Source organism: Galeopterus variegatus, unplaced genomic scaffold (genome assembly GCF_000696425.1).
Source record: "Galeopterus variegatus unplaced genomic scaffold, G_variegatus-3.0.2 Scaffold3677, whole genome shotgun sequence".
NCBI lineage: Eukaryota > Metazoa > Chordata > Mammalia > Dermoptera > Cynocephalidae > Galeopterus > Galeopterus variegatus.
This window is the reverse complement of record NW_007729788.1, coordinates 75,874-95,312: the sequence shown is the minus strand read 5'-3', so window position 1 is coordinate 95,312 and position 19,439 is coordinate 75,874. Positions and strand designations below refer to the sequence as shown.

The window sequence follows — 19,439 nt, the reverse complement described above, 5'->3', positions numbered from 1 at the left end:
GCTGTTCATACCTTGGGCTTAGGAGACTCGCAGGGTGGGGCGCTTCCACACCTGCCTCGCTTCTAGAAATGGGAGTAATGGAGGGAAGAGAGGCAGGTGGAGAGGGGAGGATGAAAAGGATTAACATCCACCCCGGGTTTTCCACCCTGACTGCTCCTTCAGGAGGTTTCCATGCGACTCTATCTACGTTTGACGCTGCTAACATCTGCTGTGAACAGGAGATCTGCAGGGAGGGGGGCTGCAGGGTGCTCGGTGCCTTCAAGCGTTGGGGGTGAAGAGGTGTTTTCTCTTTTCCGGTGGTATCTGGGGTCTTCTGCAGTCATTGCTTAGGTCATAGGGTCAGGAAATGTTTCCAAGGAATAAAGAACTGGGTTCACAGTGCAAGATTTGGAATTTGGTGGTTTCTCAGGAAGAACTGTGGCCAAGAGAAACGGCAAAGAGGATGCCTATAAATACTGAAAGGAAAGGAGGGAAGCCTCAGCCTCAGGCCAGCAGAGAGCAGAACCAGAGAGGCCATGAAAATGAGGCACCTGTGTTTTGATGCTTTGCATTTGACTCTTTACTGCTGGTGAGTTTCCCATAACTCCTGATGTGGGTCAACGACAAGGGGAATAGGAGGCAGAAGACCCAGCTCTGATTCCAGTTCTGGCACCAAGCTCCCACATACTGGGCCTTAGTTTCCTCCTATGCACCAAGAGGGGGTGGCCAGATGGCTCTAACATACCTTCCCTTCCACCCCAGTTCCTCTTGCCCTGGGGAGAGAGGGGCTTTGGCAGGCTCCTGCAGGGCGAGTCAGTTCCTGATTTCCCCAGTTGGCTGCAGCAGCCTAAGCTTGCTGTCGGGAAGGGCCTTGCCTGAATGTGCACAGGGAGTTTAGGGAGAAGTCTCCCCAATCCCCTGAGGCTCTCTCTGACTTCCAGGGCAGCGAGACAGCGTGTGTTTCATGGGTGCTGTGTGTCCGCAGCTTACACGTCCCTGAGTCAGGCTGCTGGGAGGTGCCAGGGTGACAGCAAGCAGAGCCCTTCAAGGGCCTGCACAGATGGGAGGCAGAGGGCCGGGAAAGGATCTGGAGGCTGTGCCAGGATGACCCTACTTGGAAGGGTCTGAAAAAGTTCCCTTTCTGGATCGTGGGGCTGTGGCCCTGGCTTTTCTACCCTGAAGATCTGTAACTGAAGAAGATGGCTAGTTTTAAAAATAAGAAGTGGGGAGGGGAGGGAAGAAACGGTTTTAAAATGAAGTCTCAGGGCTGCACCAGAGGAATGTGTACTTGAAGAAACTCTTCTCCTGAATGGCTTGACTGTCCAAGTACTCTTCTCCCCTCCTTTTAGTGAGCATATCACTTGGAAGGGTCTGAAAAAGTTCCCTTTCTGGATCGTGGGGCTGTGGCCCTGGCTTTTCTATCCTGAAGATCTGTAACTGAAGAAGATGGCTAGTTTTAAAAATAAGAAGTGGGGAGGGGAGGGAAGAAACAGTTTTAAAATGAAGTCTCAGGGCTGCACCAGAGGAATGTGTACTTGAAGAAACTCTTCTCCTGAATGGCTTGACTGTCCAAGTACTCTTGTCCCCTCCTTTTAGTGAGCATATTAACTGAAGAAGATGGCTAGTTTTAAAAATAAGAAGTGGGGAGGGGAGGGAAGAAACGGTTTTAAAATGAAGTCTCAGGGCTGCACCAGAGGAATGTGTACTTGAAGAAACTCTTCTCCTGAATGGCTTGACTGTCCAAGTACTCTTCTCCCCTCCTTTTAGTGAGCATATCCAGAAGTGCAATATGTTGGAGCTGGGACTAGACAGAGCTAAGGTCTTGAGATGGAAAAATGGGAAAGACTAATTCCTAAAGGCAATGGGCATTTGCCTGTGGGGACACCTGTACTTTTACTCATGTGTTCATTTAGGAAGTGAGACAGTGCAGCTTGGCCAGACTATGGGAAACGGCTTGGTCTGCTTTGTAGTCAGTGTGGTCCTGCATGACTCAAATATGTGTCTGTGTGTCAGGGACTATGGCAGTGCTGGGTGACAGAACTCCAGGGGCGTGCTGGCTGTGGGAAAGGGGCAGCCCAGGGAGGTGACCACTCTTAGCAGGCCCTCTGCCGCCTGCTTCCCCAGAGCCTGTTTCAGCCAGCAGTGTGGGGTCTGCCAATGCCATCCCCAAACAGTTGACACCAGGCCATGCCTGAGGACCAGGCCCATGGACAGCACAGTGCCAGACAGGCCACAGCCTGGAAACAGGACAAAGTGGGCACCCTGGCAGAGCAGGGGCCAGAGGGAAGGTACAATTGGGCTCTTTCAAGAAAATCCTAATTGTATCCCCACCTGTTAGGACTGCTCAGGCTTGGGACATGTGACTGAAGAAAGGGGAAGGGAAATGAAGATAAGAAGGAAGAGGGCACGCTGTACTCACCTGAGCTTCCTCTTTGTCCAGGCTCCTTCGCTTAACCTGTGGCAGCACGGGCAGAAATAACACACCGAGGTCACACCCAGGGTCTTCTCACCCCCAGACCTCCTCTAGGGAGCTTTCCTGACCCGCCCACCCCAGGGGCTTCTGGACTTGCCTCTGCCCTTTGTCACTTGCATGTCGACTTTCCCCAACCAGATATGATGACGGGGTAGGGTCTTACTATCTGCAACCAGCAACTAACGCAAAACAGCCATGGAGGCCGGTGCTTCTCGGGAGAAGGAAAATAACATAAAATGGAAACAAAGCCACCTTAAATCTAGAGAGCAGCTGCATCGGGAGGGGCAAAGCCCATCTGAAAGCCAGGAAGGTGAAGATGAATGACACTTTGGTTAGGGCAGTACTTCCTTTGCACAGATGCATCTGCTTTGGAATGCTCTTGCTCACCCTGGAATCTCCAACACTGCCCACACTCTCAAGAGCCTGTGTCCATTCCTTAGAGGCCACGGCTGTCCAGACATGCACCAGGGTTCCTTAAGTGCAAACTGGATCTACAGCCCTCAACACTGGGGATGACAGGCTCTGGGAAAGGAGATTCTGAAGGACACAGGAGCATAAAGGGAGGCTCTGTGGTAGCCAAGATGAATTTAGGGCTCTGGGACAATATGGGGGAAGTTATGTTCGTCTATGCTTCATCTACATAGTCTTGGTTACACTAAGGGTAAGGGGTGAGAGGAGGTAAAGTAGGAAGGTACCCCAGTGGACAAGTGTTCCACAGGATGCAGCCAGACAGAGAGCCAGGGTAGAACAGGGAGAGGCGCGAGGGAGGGGTGAATATGGTTAGGATAGCTGGCTTGGTCTGAATTCTTCAATTCTAGACCTTGTCTAGAATTCTTCCCTCAAAGTCTGGAATATGCATTCTTGGCTCCCAGAGTTTCTACACTGAGTAGAATATGTTTGCCTGGCAGGGTACTGACCAAGTTGTGTGTATGTTAAGTCAGGGTGATTGCAACCCCAAAGCAGCAGATATTCTCTCTCTGTCTATGGTTGATAGTATCGATCTCTAATGCCCAGGTGACTATAGTCAGGGCAAGGTCAGTCTGCAGCAAAATCTCATGTCAGGTCATGGCAGAGAATCAGAAGGTCCATCCATAAAAACACTTGATCTTATAATGACACCCACATAAGAGATGCATCATAGCTACAGGTATATATATATCCCAGAACCTATACGATGTTGAGAGTCAAACATTCTTTTAAAACTCTACCCATCCCTCACCCCAGCTCTTAACATTCTTGCCCTCAGGAATGACACCTAAAAACCACAGAAATAAAAATTCAGGCATTCTCACAGAAAGATTTCATATAGACATACAGAAACTCTAGAATATGCATTGAAAGGCAGAGGAAATACTAAGAACAAGAGGCACAGAAAGACGGAAGAGCTGCTGACAGGGCAACTCAGGTGCAAAGACAGAGAGACTCTGAGGCCACGAGGTACCAGGCAAGGGAAACCACCCCCAACTCACACGTGAGACATGGCCCACGTTCAGACTTGAGCCAGGACTCAGGGGGGAGTTCATGGCCAGGTCAAAGCTTGTGTGGTTGGGGCAGAGTCCTAGGTTTGCTTTGGGGGAGTGGAGGGAGCCTGAGGAGAGGCATGCGAAAAGCTACTGGGGGAGGGAGGGTTTATGGGAAGAGAGGCCAAAGAAGCAACTGTTATGTCTTCAGCCAAGAACATTCCACATGAACGCTGGGATTTGGTTGGATTGTGTGCATGTGCGTGTGCATGTGTTTGAAGCATGTGTTTATGTAAGTGTACATTTATCTCTATCTCCTCTTCACCTCTTGCCCTACAATGCTCCTGCCTTCTTTTCTATCTGCACAGGAAAGCCTGTCTTCTCTGTGTGGCATCTCTGGATGTTTGAGACACTGCTGCTCTCTACTTCTGACCTTTGGACGTCCATGCCAAACATGTCCTCATCACTTCATCGTGGCTATTGTCCACTTTTTCCCAGGGCTCACTCTGACTCACTAGATGATTTCAGCACCTGCAGCACGTTTCTCTTCTCCCAGTTCTGTCCTCAGCCATTTCCGTGCCCTTGCTGACAAGTTCCTTGCCTCCTGAGACTCCAGAGACCTCCCTCTCTTCTCCACACTAGTCCCTATGGGCAAACCACACTCTAGCCCCACCATCCCAAGGGGCTTTCCCTTCCCTTCACAGTTTCTTTACCTAGATCTCTCTCGGCTTCTTTCTATCTTTCCTTAAGACTTTCCCACTTCACTTAGTCTACTAGTCCTGCTCAGACTAAAGCATAGGGGTTGGAGTTAGAGATGCCTGGGCTGGATCCAGCCTCTGCCATTTAGTACGGGTCAAGTTATTCACCCCTCTGAGTCTTGTCTAGAATTCCTCCCGCACGGGGCTGTGGAATCAAGTGAGAACGGTGTGTTACGTGCTCAGTATTCAGTAGGCACCTGTGAGGGTTGGTGTCGGCTCCTCCTCATCTTTCCTACCTTCTCCTCCTGAGGGTGACCGACTACTCCATTTCTCTCCTCTGATAAGGGACTCTATCACATAACCTTATTTCCTTAGATTTGTTCATTTATTGACACCCTACTAAGTGCCAGGTACTGTTCTAGGCACTGGGAATACAACATGAACAAAACAGACCAAAATCTCTGCCTTTGGGAGCTTACATTTTGGAAGAATCCAGCAACAGACACATTAATATACGACAGAAGTAACAGCTAACTATCAAATATCCAAAGAGAATTTTGTTATTTGTTCCGTATAACATAGAAGGATGAAGATTAAGAGCATGCAGTTTAGAGTCAGCAAGACCCAATTCAAACCCAATCTTTGCCATTTAGTAGCTACATGAATGGAATCTGTCTGAACCTGTTTCCTCATTGGTGAAATGGGGATATTACTATATATCTCACAGTGCTGTTAACGATTGAGATAATACACAAAAATCATTTAGCATAGCTCTTCCTCGTAACAAGTATTAAATAGGTTTATATGTAATACAACCAGAAAGGCATAACTGTCCTTTGCTGACAACTTACTTTCTTTTATTTTCCCACAAAATCACAAAATCATTTGGTTATTCCAGCCCACGATCATCTCTTTCTTTTCAGAAACTCTTATTGTACTTACAATTATATGCTCAAAGTTTTATGATTAACTTTTTCTGCCATTTCATTTAATTTTTTCCTATTTATTCTGCATATCTTAGTCTTACTCTCCTAATAAGATTATAAACTCCTTGAGGCAAGGGGTCATGTTTTATGTTTTACTTGTATCTGCTTCCCATATCCCAAGCATCTATCACAGTATCAAGAAATCAGGAAGCGTTTGTTGACTGACTGACATTACCACCTGTAGGGCAAACCTGACTGTCCAATGGGAAAGGTGGGTAGAAGGAACAGTGGGGATCTGGCTCTGGGAAAGGCAGCAGCAGGAAGGGAGGCAGAAACAAAGGGGGCAGGATAATTCCCTCCATGGGCTGCACTGCTCTGGCTCCCATTCAAACAAGGGGTCCTGTCAAGCTGCCTTTACCTCTGTCTTTCCCATTCTGCATCTTCTCTTCTTCCTCCTCTGCACCTTCCTCTGCTGTGAAAACAAGTCCAAGGAGGCCAGTGACCCTTCAGCACAGTACAAGCATAGAATGAGGGTGAACACAGTAACTTCTGAGGCTTGGGGTGAAACCCTAGCTAAAGGCTCACGGCTGCAGGCCTCCAAGAGGGCCTAAATTCACCTAGCCTGCTCCTTGTGTGGTCCACACGCCAGCACTGTTTAACAGAACCTGTAAGCCCTGAGCCCGTAAGAAACAGGGCAGTCTAATGTCACCCACCCTCCTGCTGGCTCTGCCACTGGCTTCCGTGGTGATGGGGTTGGGGCTGTGGGGGTGCCTGCCCCATCTCTATGACTGTTTTCTTTAAAGTGATGACATCCACCAGGGACATGTCTTGCATTCAGGTTCAAGAAAGCAGCCATAAAAGTACATGGTGGGGGACTGCCTAGACTAATGCTCGTTTCTGTAAAAACAACCAAAAACCAAACAACAAACTTTTTTGTTTTTTTTTTTTTGTCTTTTTGTCTTTTTCCGTGTCCGGCAACGGATCGCAACCCTCAGTGTTGCCCCCGTACCGGACCGGGGACTGGCAACGGGATTGCAACCCTCGGTGTTGCTCCCACGCCTCGCTCAGCCAGTGAGCGGGAACTGGTCTGTATGTGGGATCCGAACCCTCGGGCGGGAGCGCCGCCACGCTTCCCAAGCGGCGCACTTATCCAGTGCGCCACCGGGCCGCCCCCAAACAACAAACTTAAAAGGACCACAGACCAAGCTGTGTAGAAAACAGCTAATGCAACTGAAGGTTGATTTTCCTGGGGCCTGCTCAAGGGAGGTCACGGATGCCCTGTGCTCTGCAGAGGTAAGATCTCCTGTGATGTAGGGTAGTGTGTTCAGCCTTGGGTGCTCACTTTGAATTGGGGCCTTGGAAGATTGGGCCACATCCTGGTGTGGTCAAGCAGGATGGTAAAGTGAAAGTCATGTCACATTCAGAATGCATGAAGGAATTGGGAACAGCAGCCTAAAAAATAGAAGATGCAGGAAAAGCTGTGCTATCTGCCATTAAACACTTGAATGGCTAACCTGCAGAGAAGGGACTATAGTTATTCCGGTAGCTTTAGAGTGAGAAACAAGGATAAGTCAGTTACAGAAAGGCAGATTTTGGCTCCCCAATAAGGAAGAAATTTTCAGTGTTTAGAGCTGATCATGAATGAGTTCACTGGAAACAAACAGAGGATTTTTATAGTGGGTGACAAGGTTGGTTAAATGATGTCTGAGACCCTTTCCAATTCTAGGATTCCGTTATTTGTGAAAATATCTTTTTTAAGATGAAGAGGACAAGCGAGGGATATGTATATGGTATGTGCATACTATATAGAATATATGTAAAGATAATCTGAGTATCTACTCTCATTCTAACAAAAACCTGTGAAACCACTATCAAAGAGGTAGTAAAGAGGTGTTGGTGATGGCCATTCGCTGAGAAGCTGGCATCCCCGCAAGTAAAGGGAGAGTTTTTCCTGCATTTATAGGGATACTGTGCCACACGTGGATGTAGTCCATGTCCCCCTATAGGCTTCAGTGCTTGGGAGAGGAGGGCATCAGGGAAAGGGGCCCTCGTGGGACCCTGGGTAGATGTCCCATCCTGGGTGGGGTAAGGGCATTGGCTTAATGTTCAGAAGGCCTAAGTTTCAGGTCCAGCTCTGCCTTTTCAAGTTGCACGACTTCAGGCAAATCACTTTTCTGATAATCACTCTCTGCATTTTTGAAGTGAGGGGAGTGGACAAAGTGATCTCCAAATTACATAATTTTGTTAAAACCATACTTTCCTACTATGAGAGACTGCTGAGTATCCCTATAAACTTTAAATTTTTGTGAAGGTATTTGGTCTCTGTGCTTTATCTTTAATGAAGTCCAATTACCTCTCACCCTAGTGTGATGAGCTCATGAGCCACTTATTTTGCATAAACTACAGAAAAAGGCCACAAGGCACAAGCATAGTTAATTCCCATGGCCTGAAATCCCCTAAGAAATTCCCTCTAAAAGTGGGATTTCTGGCATCTGTGGGGGGGAGTTATACTCAGGAAGGGACCTTCTACTCATCTGTGAAGTCGTCCCCGAGGCTGTCACCTCTTCTGTTTATGTGTGTGTGCAGGGGGCCAGTAATTCTGACGGGCGTTGAGAAACAGGACCAGAATGGACAGAGTGGCACCAAAGAGCTCCCTGCACAAGAGAATCAGCATCTAACCTTAACTGAACTGGAAAAACCAACCTAGGCCACACACACACTTGTCCTCTTCTAAATGAAAACAGGCACACTTGTGAGCACAGCTGTGGGCTAGACCTTGGTCTGGTCCCATGACAACCCGAAAGGTGTATGCTTTCCCCTCGAAGGTCTGAAAAAATACCCAAGGCTTGCCTTCCCTAAGACTGTTTGAATAGTTCATGGAAAAACTGCTTTATATTTTTATTTAACAATCCTGTTAAGCTACTTCAAGGTATTTAAAAGCACTACATTAAGTGAAAAGAAACAAAAGAGGGCCATCGGTATGATTGACCTACAGCACTTAGGAAGGAAACCCATTTATTTAATATATAACATGGAAATCCCACTACTGTAAAACAATTAGTAAATACCGGGCAGCTACGTAATAGTCTTGGGGATTCTTGGAGATATGATGATTTGTGAATGGCCTTTTATTTTATCTCTTTTCCCTGGGTTTTCTGTAAGGAGACAATGCCATGAGGTAGAGGGCTCTGGGAAGTCACTGGAGTAGTTCAGCGATGGAGAGACTGAGAAAGAAGTTGTAGATAAGACAGAACATGAGCAGTGAAGGCAGCAACAGATTCAGGTCATGAACCTCAAGTGCAATCAGAGCCTAGTCGTGGACAAAAGGAGGGAACAGGGTTTCAAAACCAAATCAAACAGGAGAGAGAAGAAAGGTAGCTGGGAGAAAGTCCAGAAGCTTTTGTGGCTGATTCGGTTCCACATCCGGGAAAGCATCAGAATGAGATGGTTGGTCAGGCCTAGGGAAAGAGCAGCTGTGGACGAGGCACGGATGGAAGACAGGTGAGGAAGGGACTAACTGTACTCAGAGATTGGAATTTCTTCAAATTCAGAACTGTGTTTGCTCCACAAGACGTAGTCTTCAGGTAAACCTAAATGTGTAATTGTCTCTATGAGGTCACATGTGGGACAGAGCCTCTCTGGGAGAAGAATCCAGTGTTCCTAGAAGGCAAAAATGAACTGAGTGGTGCGCTGGGGGTGAGCTTCTACCCGTGCTGGTGAGGGGGTGAGGGGGCATGGGTATGGAGGGGAGCATATGAGCTGGGTGGGAGCTCTGGCTTCACCTGAATGGAGCTCCTTCACCAGGGATGACATGGTGTTGGTGATGGAGTCAGCAGCCACCAGCAGGTCATTGCGGAGGTTTCTCCTCGTACCTGAGGAGAGTCAGAGCAGATGGCGATGCCAGGGTGTGTGGGCATGAAGAAGAGATGACGAGTAACACCTGAGCTCTGCCAGGCCCTGGGACACAGGTGCAGAACACCCAAGGGGGGATGGGCCTCAGTAGCGCCACCTGCTCCCAGGCACCTCAGGAGCATGAGGTACCAAGTCCACTCTTCTCACCCCTGCTGCCTTCTCTAGCAGAAGAGCAGAGGATCCTGTCAATTCCACGTGTCACAGCCACCAAGCAATAAAAAGAGGTGGGTGCCAGGACAAGTGCTACCCCACGGTGTCTTTCAGCCTCAGGTGGGACTTCACTCTCCAGCACCCACCTCGTCTCCAGCCCCAGCAAAACTAACCCCTTTGTCTTCCCCCTCAGCGACTTAATGCTGCTGGTCGCTAGTTCCTCGGCTGACTGTGGCAAATCCACACTTCCTGTGTCTTCAGCAAGGTCCTATTTAGAGCACTACTCTTCCTTCTTTTGCTGGCTCTGAAGACCTTCTAGGCTAAGTATATGACTTTGGGAATTATTCCATCCAATTTCCCTAGAAGATGCAAAGCCCAAAGGACAAGGCACTGCCCATAACTCAGGAAAAACAACACAGAACCCCAGGAAGCCTGTTCTTCACACACACGTGAAGCCTGCAGACCTCCCACTGAAGACCAGCCCGTGGAATGAGAAGGGGCCAAGGCTTCACTTATTCATTCTGCCTGTGAAAATCTGATCATTGAAAGCTAAGAGCCAAAAAGAAAAGAAACTGGAAAAATCTCAGCAGGACTCCTGTACATGTTTCCAACCCCCTTCAGCTCCCCGTCATACTCCGCTCCAGGCACTCACCTTGGGCAAAGGCCTCCTGCATGTCACCCCCTACCCCGCTCAGCGAGTCCTGCGGACAGTGGGTGGGCGTGGAGCCAGCAGAGGTGGAGCGGACTGGCATGGGCATCGGCCGGCCACTGCCATGAGTGGGCGACGTGTGTGGTGACCCTGTGGCCTGGGCCTGTGAGGACCAAAGAGATAAAGCATGTTATCGCAGGTGTCCAACCTCTCTGAGGTAGGAGGAAAGTCCTTTTCCTCCGTCCACCTGAGCCAGCTAGCAGGCTTCATTCAGACGGGTGGTGCCTGATCGATTGTATTTGAAAGGAAGGAGTCAGGCTGCCTCTAGGACTGGAGAGAGGAAGAAAAGGAAGAAGGAAAGGGGGCAGGAGGAAGGGAGAGAACCCAATAAGAAGAGACTAAGACTGGGAGGGAGAGAAGAGGCTAGCACAGAGAGGTAGGACTTTCAGGCAGAAAGACTGCACAGAGCAGCTGGCCTGAGGATCCAGGAGGGGTGGCTCACACAATGGAGAAATCACGCATGGCCATCATTCATTTGCAGACACATTCATGTACCATATTTGATTCCCCTGCAACCCAGGGGTAGAAAGGGCATATATTTTCATGGCCGTTATAGAGAAGAAAAACAGGGATGAAAAGACCAAGAGTGTTGTGTCAGGCTACACAGCTCGCCAGTGGGAGGCGCTGGAAGAACCCTGGACTACAAGGGCAGTGGCTGAGCTCTGCACCCCCACACCATACAGTGCAGCTCCTGGGCTGCGTGACAGCAGCTCCGCCACAGGCTGCATCCCAGGAGCGGGCCACGGGGAGGTCTCTCGTGGGCCACCCCACAGGGACTAGTGAGAACGGACATGTGTTAAGTAGAAACGGAACTTCCCTTGCACAAGCCCTGGAACAGTTTTAGAGAAAGCTTGGAGCACTGGATAAAACAAACAAAGAGAACAGCTAGTCAAAGGCAGTGCTCTGCTGCCCTTCAGAGCGAGGGGAGCTGAGTGTGGCAGACAGACTAGGGTTTTCTGTGTAAGCAAAACTGGGAAAACATGAGCCAAAGTGTGAGAATGAGTTCAAATGAGGATAATTATCCTTCTGGGGATCTAGCTCAGAAACCCCACACACAAACAGAATCTGCCCAAACAGGCAGACAGGCCGTAGGCACAGTGCCTCACCTCAGTGCTTCAGGCGTGTGGGCGCTGAACGTAAACAGCACTGGCTTGTTCTCTACGGTTCTCATTTTGAGGTTTTTTTTTTTTTTTTGTGTGTGTGTATTTTAATTTGAGAAAATTTTTAAAATACAGAAAATAAAAATTATAACATAATAAATGACCCGATACTGATATTTGTTAATATTGTGTCAAATTTGTTTCAACCTAAAAATATTGCAGGTAAATCTGAAGACCCCCTTTGACACCAATTCTTTCCAGTCCCACTTCCTTCTTCTTATCCCTTCAGAAGCAACCATTATCAAAGATTTTGGTGTGAAATTTTTTCTTATATGTCCATATGTAACTATGAATAATATATGATATTTCTTGCTTTTAAATTTTGCATGAATGGTATTGTACTCCACATATCATTTTGCAATTTGCTTTTATCACTTAACATAATTATCTTTCCATGATTCAAACAATATGAACTTAGACCCTTACCTAACATCATATACACAAAACTAACTCAAAGTGAATCATAGTAACTATAAGAGCTAAAACTATAAAACTTCTTAAAGAAAACATAAGAAAAATATTGTGACCTTGGGTTAGGCAAAGATTTCTTAGATATGATACCAAAACCACGATATGTAAAAGAAAAAATTGATAAACTGGCTTTTATCAAAATTTAAAACTTTAGCTCTTCAAAAAACATCGTTAAACACCATATGGACAAATCAACTCAACATGGATCAACAACATAAACATAAGAGCCAAAACTATACATAAGGGGAAAGCTTTATGACCTTGAACTAGGGAGTAATTTTTAGATATAACACTGAAAGCATAAGCTACAAAAGAAAAACTAGATAAATTGAAAATCATCAAAATTAAAAACTTTTGTGCTTCAAAGAACACCATCAAGAAAGTGAAAAGACAACCCACAGAGGGGGATGAAATTTTTGCAAATTATATATCTAATAAGGGACCACCTATATGTAGAATATATAATAATGTTTACAACTCAATAATTAAAGGACAAATAACCTAGTTTAAAAATGGGCAAAGGATCTGAAATAGACATTTCTCCAAAGAAGATACGTAAATGTTCAATAAGCACATGAAAAGATGCTCAACATTATTAGAAATTAGGGAAATGCATATTAAAACCACAAACAGACACCACTTTGTACCCATTAGGATGACTATAATAAAAAAGACAGGTAATAACAAGTATTGGCAAGGATGTGGAGAAACTGGAACTCTCATACACTGCTGGCAGAAATGTAAAACAGTGCAGCTGCTATGAAAAACAGTCTGGCAGTTCCTCAAAAGGTAAAGCAGTGAGTACCATATGACCTGGCAATTCCACTCCTAGGTATATGCCCAAGAGAAATGGAAACATATCCAGACAAAAATCTGTACCCAAATGTTCACAGCAGCATTACTTAACATAGCCAACAAAGTAGAAACAACTCACATGTCCATCAACTGATGAATGATTTAAATAAAATGTGGTATATTCACACAATAGAATATTATTTGGCAATAAAAAGAAATAAAGTACCAGGCCAGCCCATGGCTCACTCAGGAGAGTGCAGTGCTGATAACACTAAGGCTATGGGTTCGGATCCTATATAGGGATGGCTGGTTTGCTCACTGGCTGAGCGTGGTGCTGACAACACCAAGCCAAGGGTTAAGATCCCCTTACCGGTCATCTTTAAAAAAAAAAAAAGAAAGAAAGAAAGAAAGTACAGACACATACTTCAACATGGATGAATCTTGAAATCATTTTGCTAAGTGAAAGCAGCCAGTCATTTACACAAATGACCACATATTGTATGATTCCATTGATGTGAAATGTCCAGAATAGGCGAATCCATAGAGACAGAAAGTAGCTTAGTGGTTGTTTGGGGCTGGGGAAGGGGGCATTGGGAAGGATGAGAGGTGACTGCTAATGGGTATGGGGTTTCTTTATGGGGTGATGAAGTGTTCTAAAATTGATTGTGATGTGGATGCACAACTCTGTGAATATATTAAAACTATTGAATTTTAGGCTTTAAAATAGTAAATTGTATGGTATGTGAGTTATATCCCAATAAAACTATTATAAAAAAAGACACCGTTAAGACAAATGAAGAGGTGAGCCACAGACTGGGAAAAAACATTGGCAAATTTTATCTGATAAAGAACTTACGTCCAGCAAATATAAAGTACTCTTACAACTCAATAATAAGACAAACAACCTGATTACAAAGTGGGCTAAGATTTGAATAGACATTTCACCAAAGAAGATGGACAAATAGGCTAATAATCACATGAAAAATTCTCAGCATGAGTAGTCATTAGGGAAATGGAAATTGAAAACACAATGTAATACCACTCATCACCCACAGAAATAGCTACAATCAAAAAGACTGACAAGGATGTGGGGAAACAAACTCTTGTACATTGTTGACGAGACTGTAAAAGTTACAACCATTTTGGAAAATAGTTTGGCAGTTTCTTAAAATATTAAACTTACCATGTGACACAGCAAATTCCACTCCTGAGTATACAGCCAAGAGAAATGAAAATATATGTCCACCCAAAACTTGTACACACATGTTCATTAGCAACAGTTTAACAGCCAAAAAGTGGAAACAACCCAAAAGTCCAATGACTGGTGAATGAATTAACCAAATGTAGTATGTCCATACTATGGCATACTAAGGAATCTCTTTTTGTTACATAAAGTATTTTTACTATTGTGTAACTTTGATAATAATTTTCCATTGACAATTAAATATATTCTATCCTGTGAAACATTCTCTTGTTTTTGTTAGTGGTTATAAAACATTTTATTATCTTTACTTTTTCAGAGTATAGATCTTTTCTTCCCAGTTATTTATAAACATATCATGAATCCTGTTTTGGCCAGATATTATCATCATGTATTAATTATTATATTTTGGGGACCCCCTCTGCCTTTTATCCTATAATCACCACCACTTCCCAGCCATTTTAGTGGAAGAGAGGGCAAATGGTAATGGATAAAATTCATGACTTTTAAGATTTAAAGATGCTGCCTTCCAGGTGTAAGATAGAGAGCTAGAAATTGCTCACAAGCAGCCAGACCTAGCAGTTTCAGCCCCAATCCAAACTGGACAAGGAAGCTGGGAAGAGAGGTGCGAGAATCTGCAGAGAAAGCAAGAGAGTCCAACACAGTGCCCTGGCCTTGCAGGAAAATCCAGTGAGGTGGCACAGTTTGGGATGCGGGAGATCACAGAATTGGTGGATATTGGCAGAGCCCAGGGCCTTTCCTGGGCCTCTGAGACGGTTGCCTGGGCAGACTCAAGGAAAGACCCCAAGTACCCCAGCAGCCTATGGTGTTCTCATATGCTGAGAGTGGTACAGAGGTGACTGAGAGGCCATGAGCCTCATGGTCTCTCAGGCTCAGAGTGGTTAGAGCCTCGATGGGATCATGCATGGACTTTGGGAGCTGGGGGAGCATGTGGATTCACATGCCACAGCCACGGAGCAGAGTACTGCCTTCAAGAACGAGGCCTGCCCACAACCATCCATGGTCCAGGTGTGAGCACGGATCAAGTTGGAGATGCAGACATTCCTCCACTGAGGCCACAGTACCACAGCATAAGCTCCTGAGGCGCAGCATCAATCTCAGGATGCAGGAAGAGGGATAATAATCTCCGAGCGACTGGCTTCAGAGTTTGCCTGGAAATGCCTAGATTAAGTGTCCAGCTCAGACAGAGTGAGGACTCAAGATGAAAATTAAACACAGTTAAAGAAAAAAAAAAAGGCGGGTAAAATTCAAATTAACTTCACTGTATGACAGTTATCTTTCGTCCCCTCAGAAGGCCAACCCAGCGTTTAACGCATGGGGAGTTCCTCATAAATCTCCCTACCCATGACCTGGGCCAGGCACTGCTGCCTGGGGACTGAATGTCAGGGTCATAAGACCTGAGATGAACATATATAATGCCTTCTAAGAACATGACACTGAACTTTTGCAAACATTTTAATATGAAAACAATGATGGGGGATGAGACAATGCACGGGGTGTACAGCCACATGTGGCCACAACTCTAGGATCAGGAAGTGAAACCTACTGCTCACCATCAGCTTGAAATTAATCAGACCCTCTTTCTGGGATCACTGCCCAGCACATGCCTTGTGAGGAAGATAAAAACCAGACTCTAGAGGTTGTCTTTGTTCAGAGCAGTTGAAAGAGAAAAGACTACTGGGAAAGTATTATTTTTCCGCATGGGTCTCATACCCCAGCCCTTAGCTTCAGGATCCCACTGGATTAAAACCATGCTAGGATAGGGCTGGCAGGGGTCCTACGTGAATTCTGGTTTGGGGGGAGGAATACCAGGTTGGCATCCTGGGTGAGTCAGAGACCCAAGCCACAGCCCATCAACCTGCACAGGCTTTCGCCAGGCCTGAGGGTTCAGGAAGCCTAGAGGCTGGAGTTGATCTCAGATGAGGTGTCTGTTGGTGCAAGGGACACTGACTCACTCTGCTACTGGGTGGTTCTGATAAAAGAGCAAAAGAACTGGGGAAAGTTCTTCTGATCCACTGAAAGAACGGCTCCTGCCGTCAGGGTCCACTTGCTGTCCTTTCTGCCAGGAGCTCCACTCCCCTCATGTTGTATGACTAGCTCCTTCTGGCCCTTTACATGTCAGCCTTGTTGTCACCTCCTCTAGGATAAGATTTCGTCTTTCCTAACGCTCTCACAGAACCCTGGACATCTTCTGTCACAGCACTATCTTGAATCTTAAATTTCATCTTCTGCATTGCTGTGCTTAGCACAGGTAAACGCTTGATAAATGCTTGTTACATGACAATGAGGCACATCACGTTTCTAACCCTTTTCTTTAGTAATAGAAAGTGGGAAAGTAGCCACAGTAGGCAATAATCTCCAGGGATAATAAATCTACGAGTCATCAGTAAATCTTTATGTGAACTATGTTAACTAGATAACTACATGTGTATATAGACCTCTGAAGTGGCCCAAATGACCCTCCCCCCATATTCACATCCTGTGTAATCACCTTCCCTTGAATGTGAGCTAGGCCTAGGGACTTGCTTCTAATGAATCAGATGAATGGGATGTCACTTCCAAGATTTGGTTATAAAAGACTATGACTCTGTCTTGCACCCCCACGCTCCCCACCTTGCTCTCTCCTGCTTCCTTATTCCGACGAAGCCGGCTGCCATCTTGGGAGCTGCCCTGTGGAGAAGACCTGTGGCAAGGAACAGAGGGTGGTGTCCTCAGTTCCATTAGCCAGTACTGAACTGAGGCCCTCAATCCAACAAACCATGAGGAACTGAATCCTGCCACCATGTGAGTTGTTGAGGCTTGAGGTGACTACAGTCTTGGATGTCATGTTGACTGTAGCCTTGTGAGAGACCCCAAGCTGCAGGACCCATGAAAACAGCTCCTGGATTCCCAGCCCACAGAAGCTATGAGGTAATAAATATTTGTTCTTCTAAGCCACTAAGTTTTGGAGTAATTTGTTATAAAGCAATAGATAACTCATATGCTAAAGTTCATTTTTGAAAACTACATTATTAGATCAGTCCCATATATGAACATTTGATTGATAGGGAGAGAGTGGAAGAATTTGGTGATCTGAGAAACTTGGACCAGAGGCCCTTATGATAGGTCAGAGACCCCCAGAAAGAGGCCTGTGGATGAGAAGAGAGGTAGGATATATGAGGGTACTTCAAAAATCTCATGGAAAAATAGAAGTAAATGATAATACAAATCTTTCCATGAACTTTTTGAAGTACCCTTGTATAATTAAGAAAAAAACTTCCTAATTTGCAAATTTCCTCAGGCCCTGACATTGGAAGTCTGAACCTCTTTACTTTGCCAATAATTACCAGATCTAGAGGCATTTCTCTGCTGTGAATTAAATGACTCTGAAGAAGAGGGGACGCTTCAGGCCCTGAGTCCAAACCCTAGCTCTTCCCACCACCCCGGGGTGAACATTTCAGGAGACAGTACACTTCAGTGAAAAGGGCATGGAACTGGACGCTGGGAGACCTGGTTTCTTCTTTTGACACTGTAGCATATGTTTCTGAATTTTGCTTTAAGAGTAATCTAGATGACATCTGAGGTATTTTTCAGATATAAAATTCTGTGCTCTACGATCTGCACCAAGTTACCCCAGCTCACAAATGCCAAGTAACCATGGCTTTGCTTCACTCTGTTGGTGAAGGGTGCTCTTCTGAGGGCCTCAGCACCACCGTAGGGCCACATACTGGCATATTCTACTTCTGACTTCCCTTCTCATGAGTGGAGTCAATACCAGAACTGCTACCCAGCCAGCCCTCACATAAGTGAGGCTGATGAAGTGCCAGGAGCAACCTACCATGCACATCATGGGACTATTGCAAGAAAGACAGAGTTTGAAATAATGTCCTTTTAGTTGAATGAGGACAAACCGGAGTGCATGGTGCAGACAGCTGGAGACAGGCCTGCAGAGCAGGCTATGTTCTCAACGTGCTGACAACCACCTGCAAATCTGGTTGGAGTCTTTGTGTTCTCTGTCCACTTGACAGGCACCAGCCAGACATGCTAAAAGTCAGGCTGGAGTACTGCACTCTGCCTGTACCTTGTCTCGAAAGCACAGACGGCTGTATGTTCAGAGAGGCAGGCCTGCTTCACAGAGGCTGCCAAGCGCTCTGCTCAATGCAAACCAATCTAGAGTCAGTGGCACAGTGGGAGGCTGGAGGGCATCACAGATGACCCCTTGAGATTATGGGAACCCCGAGGATCTCACAGAAATCTGTAAAGGTGCAGGAACTTGTCAGGTGGCTCCAAGGGGACAGAAGTAAGCTGTCCAATAATGGGTATAAAACCAACTCGTGTCTCTGGGTTTCAGCTGCGAGGAGAGGAGCAATTAGCTGATGAAACCAGGGAAGCTGTGTAACCTGCCATGCAGTGTTTTAAGGTTTGCTGAAATAAGGACAGTGGAATCCTGTTGTAATACAACCTGTAACAAAGGCTTGAATACAGCACAGGCCAATCATGTGTCTAACCAATAACCAAACACAATAAATGCCCTGTAATTCAGGTTCTCTGAAACAGAGGTCCCTTGTAGTTGGAAACAATTCTGTTGGAAATGTGGAGCTAGAGAAACATTACAACCTGAGAAGCTTTCGAGACTGCTGGCTGTTCACTTTTCAAGTAAGCAAAAGACACTGAGAACCTGAGAAAGCTATGTATCAAGTTCCAAAAAAATGTTCAGAAATTATGCTGATAATTTCAGAGATCTCATGACCCCAGAAAAATAGCCTGCTTTGGTCCAACATTCATTTTATATTTGAGGAGACTGGGGCTAGAGAGGTCACAGTTCACAAAAGAAAATCAGTAGAAAGGCCAGGACTGGTACCTGCATCTTCTAATTGCCTCAACTGCTAGGAGAAAGCTCAGCATAATGGGATCATAGCACAATGTTTCCTAGGCCAAGAGGAGCATGGATGGCTCAAGACTTCTCACTATTGAAGCTAACCACAATTTTCTATAGGACAGTCAATTTCATTTCCAGTAAGTGTAAGGAACGTGAGGAAGGAGAATACACAGATTATGACTTACTTTGCTTATCTAGAATACGAATCTAATACTGGAGCCAGAACAGGTACAGTGAATGCCAGAGAAGGTGACCTGAGGACACTGTGGTCCTTCACCAGCCCTGTATCTCAGCACAGAGATAGGGACTCACATGCTGTGCCAGAGGGAACTGGCCAGGAGACCAGCTGCACAGAGAACAGCACTGTCCTTAGTAGGAAAATGATACTGCATTGTTCTTGGCCATGTTTAGGCATCCCAGCATGGTGCCTGGCACACAGTAGGAGCTCCATAAATAGCATTTCCTTCCCTTCTTTTCCCTTGTGGAACAGATAAGAATTTTTTTTATCTCCTTGGTACACATTACAGTCAGGTAATCAAGGCCAGAGAGGCTTGTGGCAAGAAGCCTGCTTCTGAGAGATAATGCTCTCTGTGGGGCATTCATAACTGCATCCCCCTCCACACACC

At 45.9% G+C, this 19,439-nt stretch overlaps 1 protein-coding gene across 1 annotated transcript in view; it reads right to left on the bottom strand.

Moving 5' to 3' along the window:
- Positions 1-361: 361 nt before the first annotated feature.
- LOC103601317 (dystrobrevin beta) overlaps positions 362-19,439 on the bottom strand; it is an 88,531-nt gene continuing 69,453 nt past the window's right edge. Inside the window, exons 9-13 of the mRNA XM_008585704.1 lie at positions 10,251-10,410; positions 9,319-9,408; positions 5,955-6,008; positions 2,399-2,434; positions 362-415 (exon numbers count right to left, since the gene is read on the bottom strand). Coding sequence (XP_008583926.1) covers positions 2,430-2,434; positions 5,955-6,008; positions 9,319-9,408; positions 10,251-10,410 — 309 coding nt within the window. The 3' untranslated portion in view covers positions 362-415; positions 2,399-2,429. The remainder of the gene's footprint in view (positions 416-2,398; positions 2,435-5,954; positions 6,009-9,318; positions 9,409-10,250; positions 10,411-19,439) is intronic.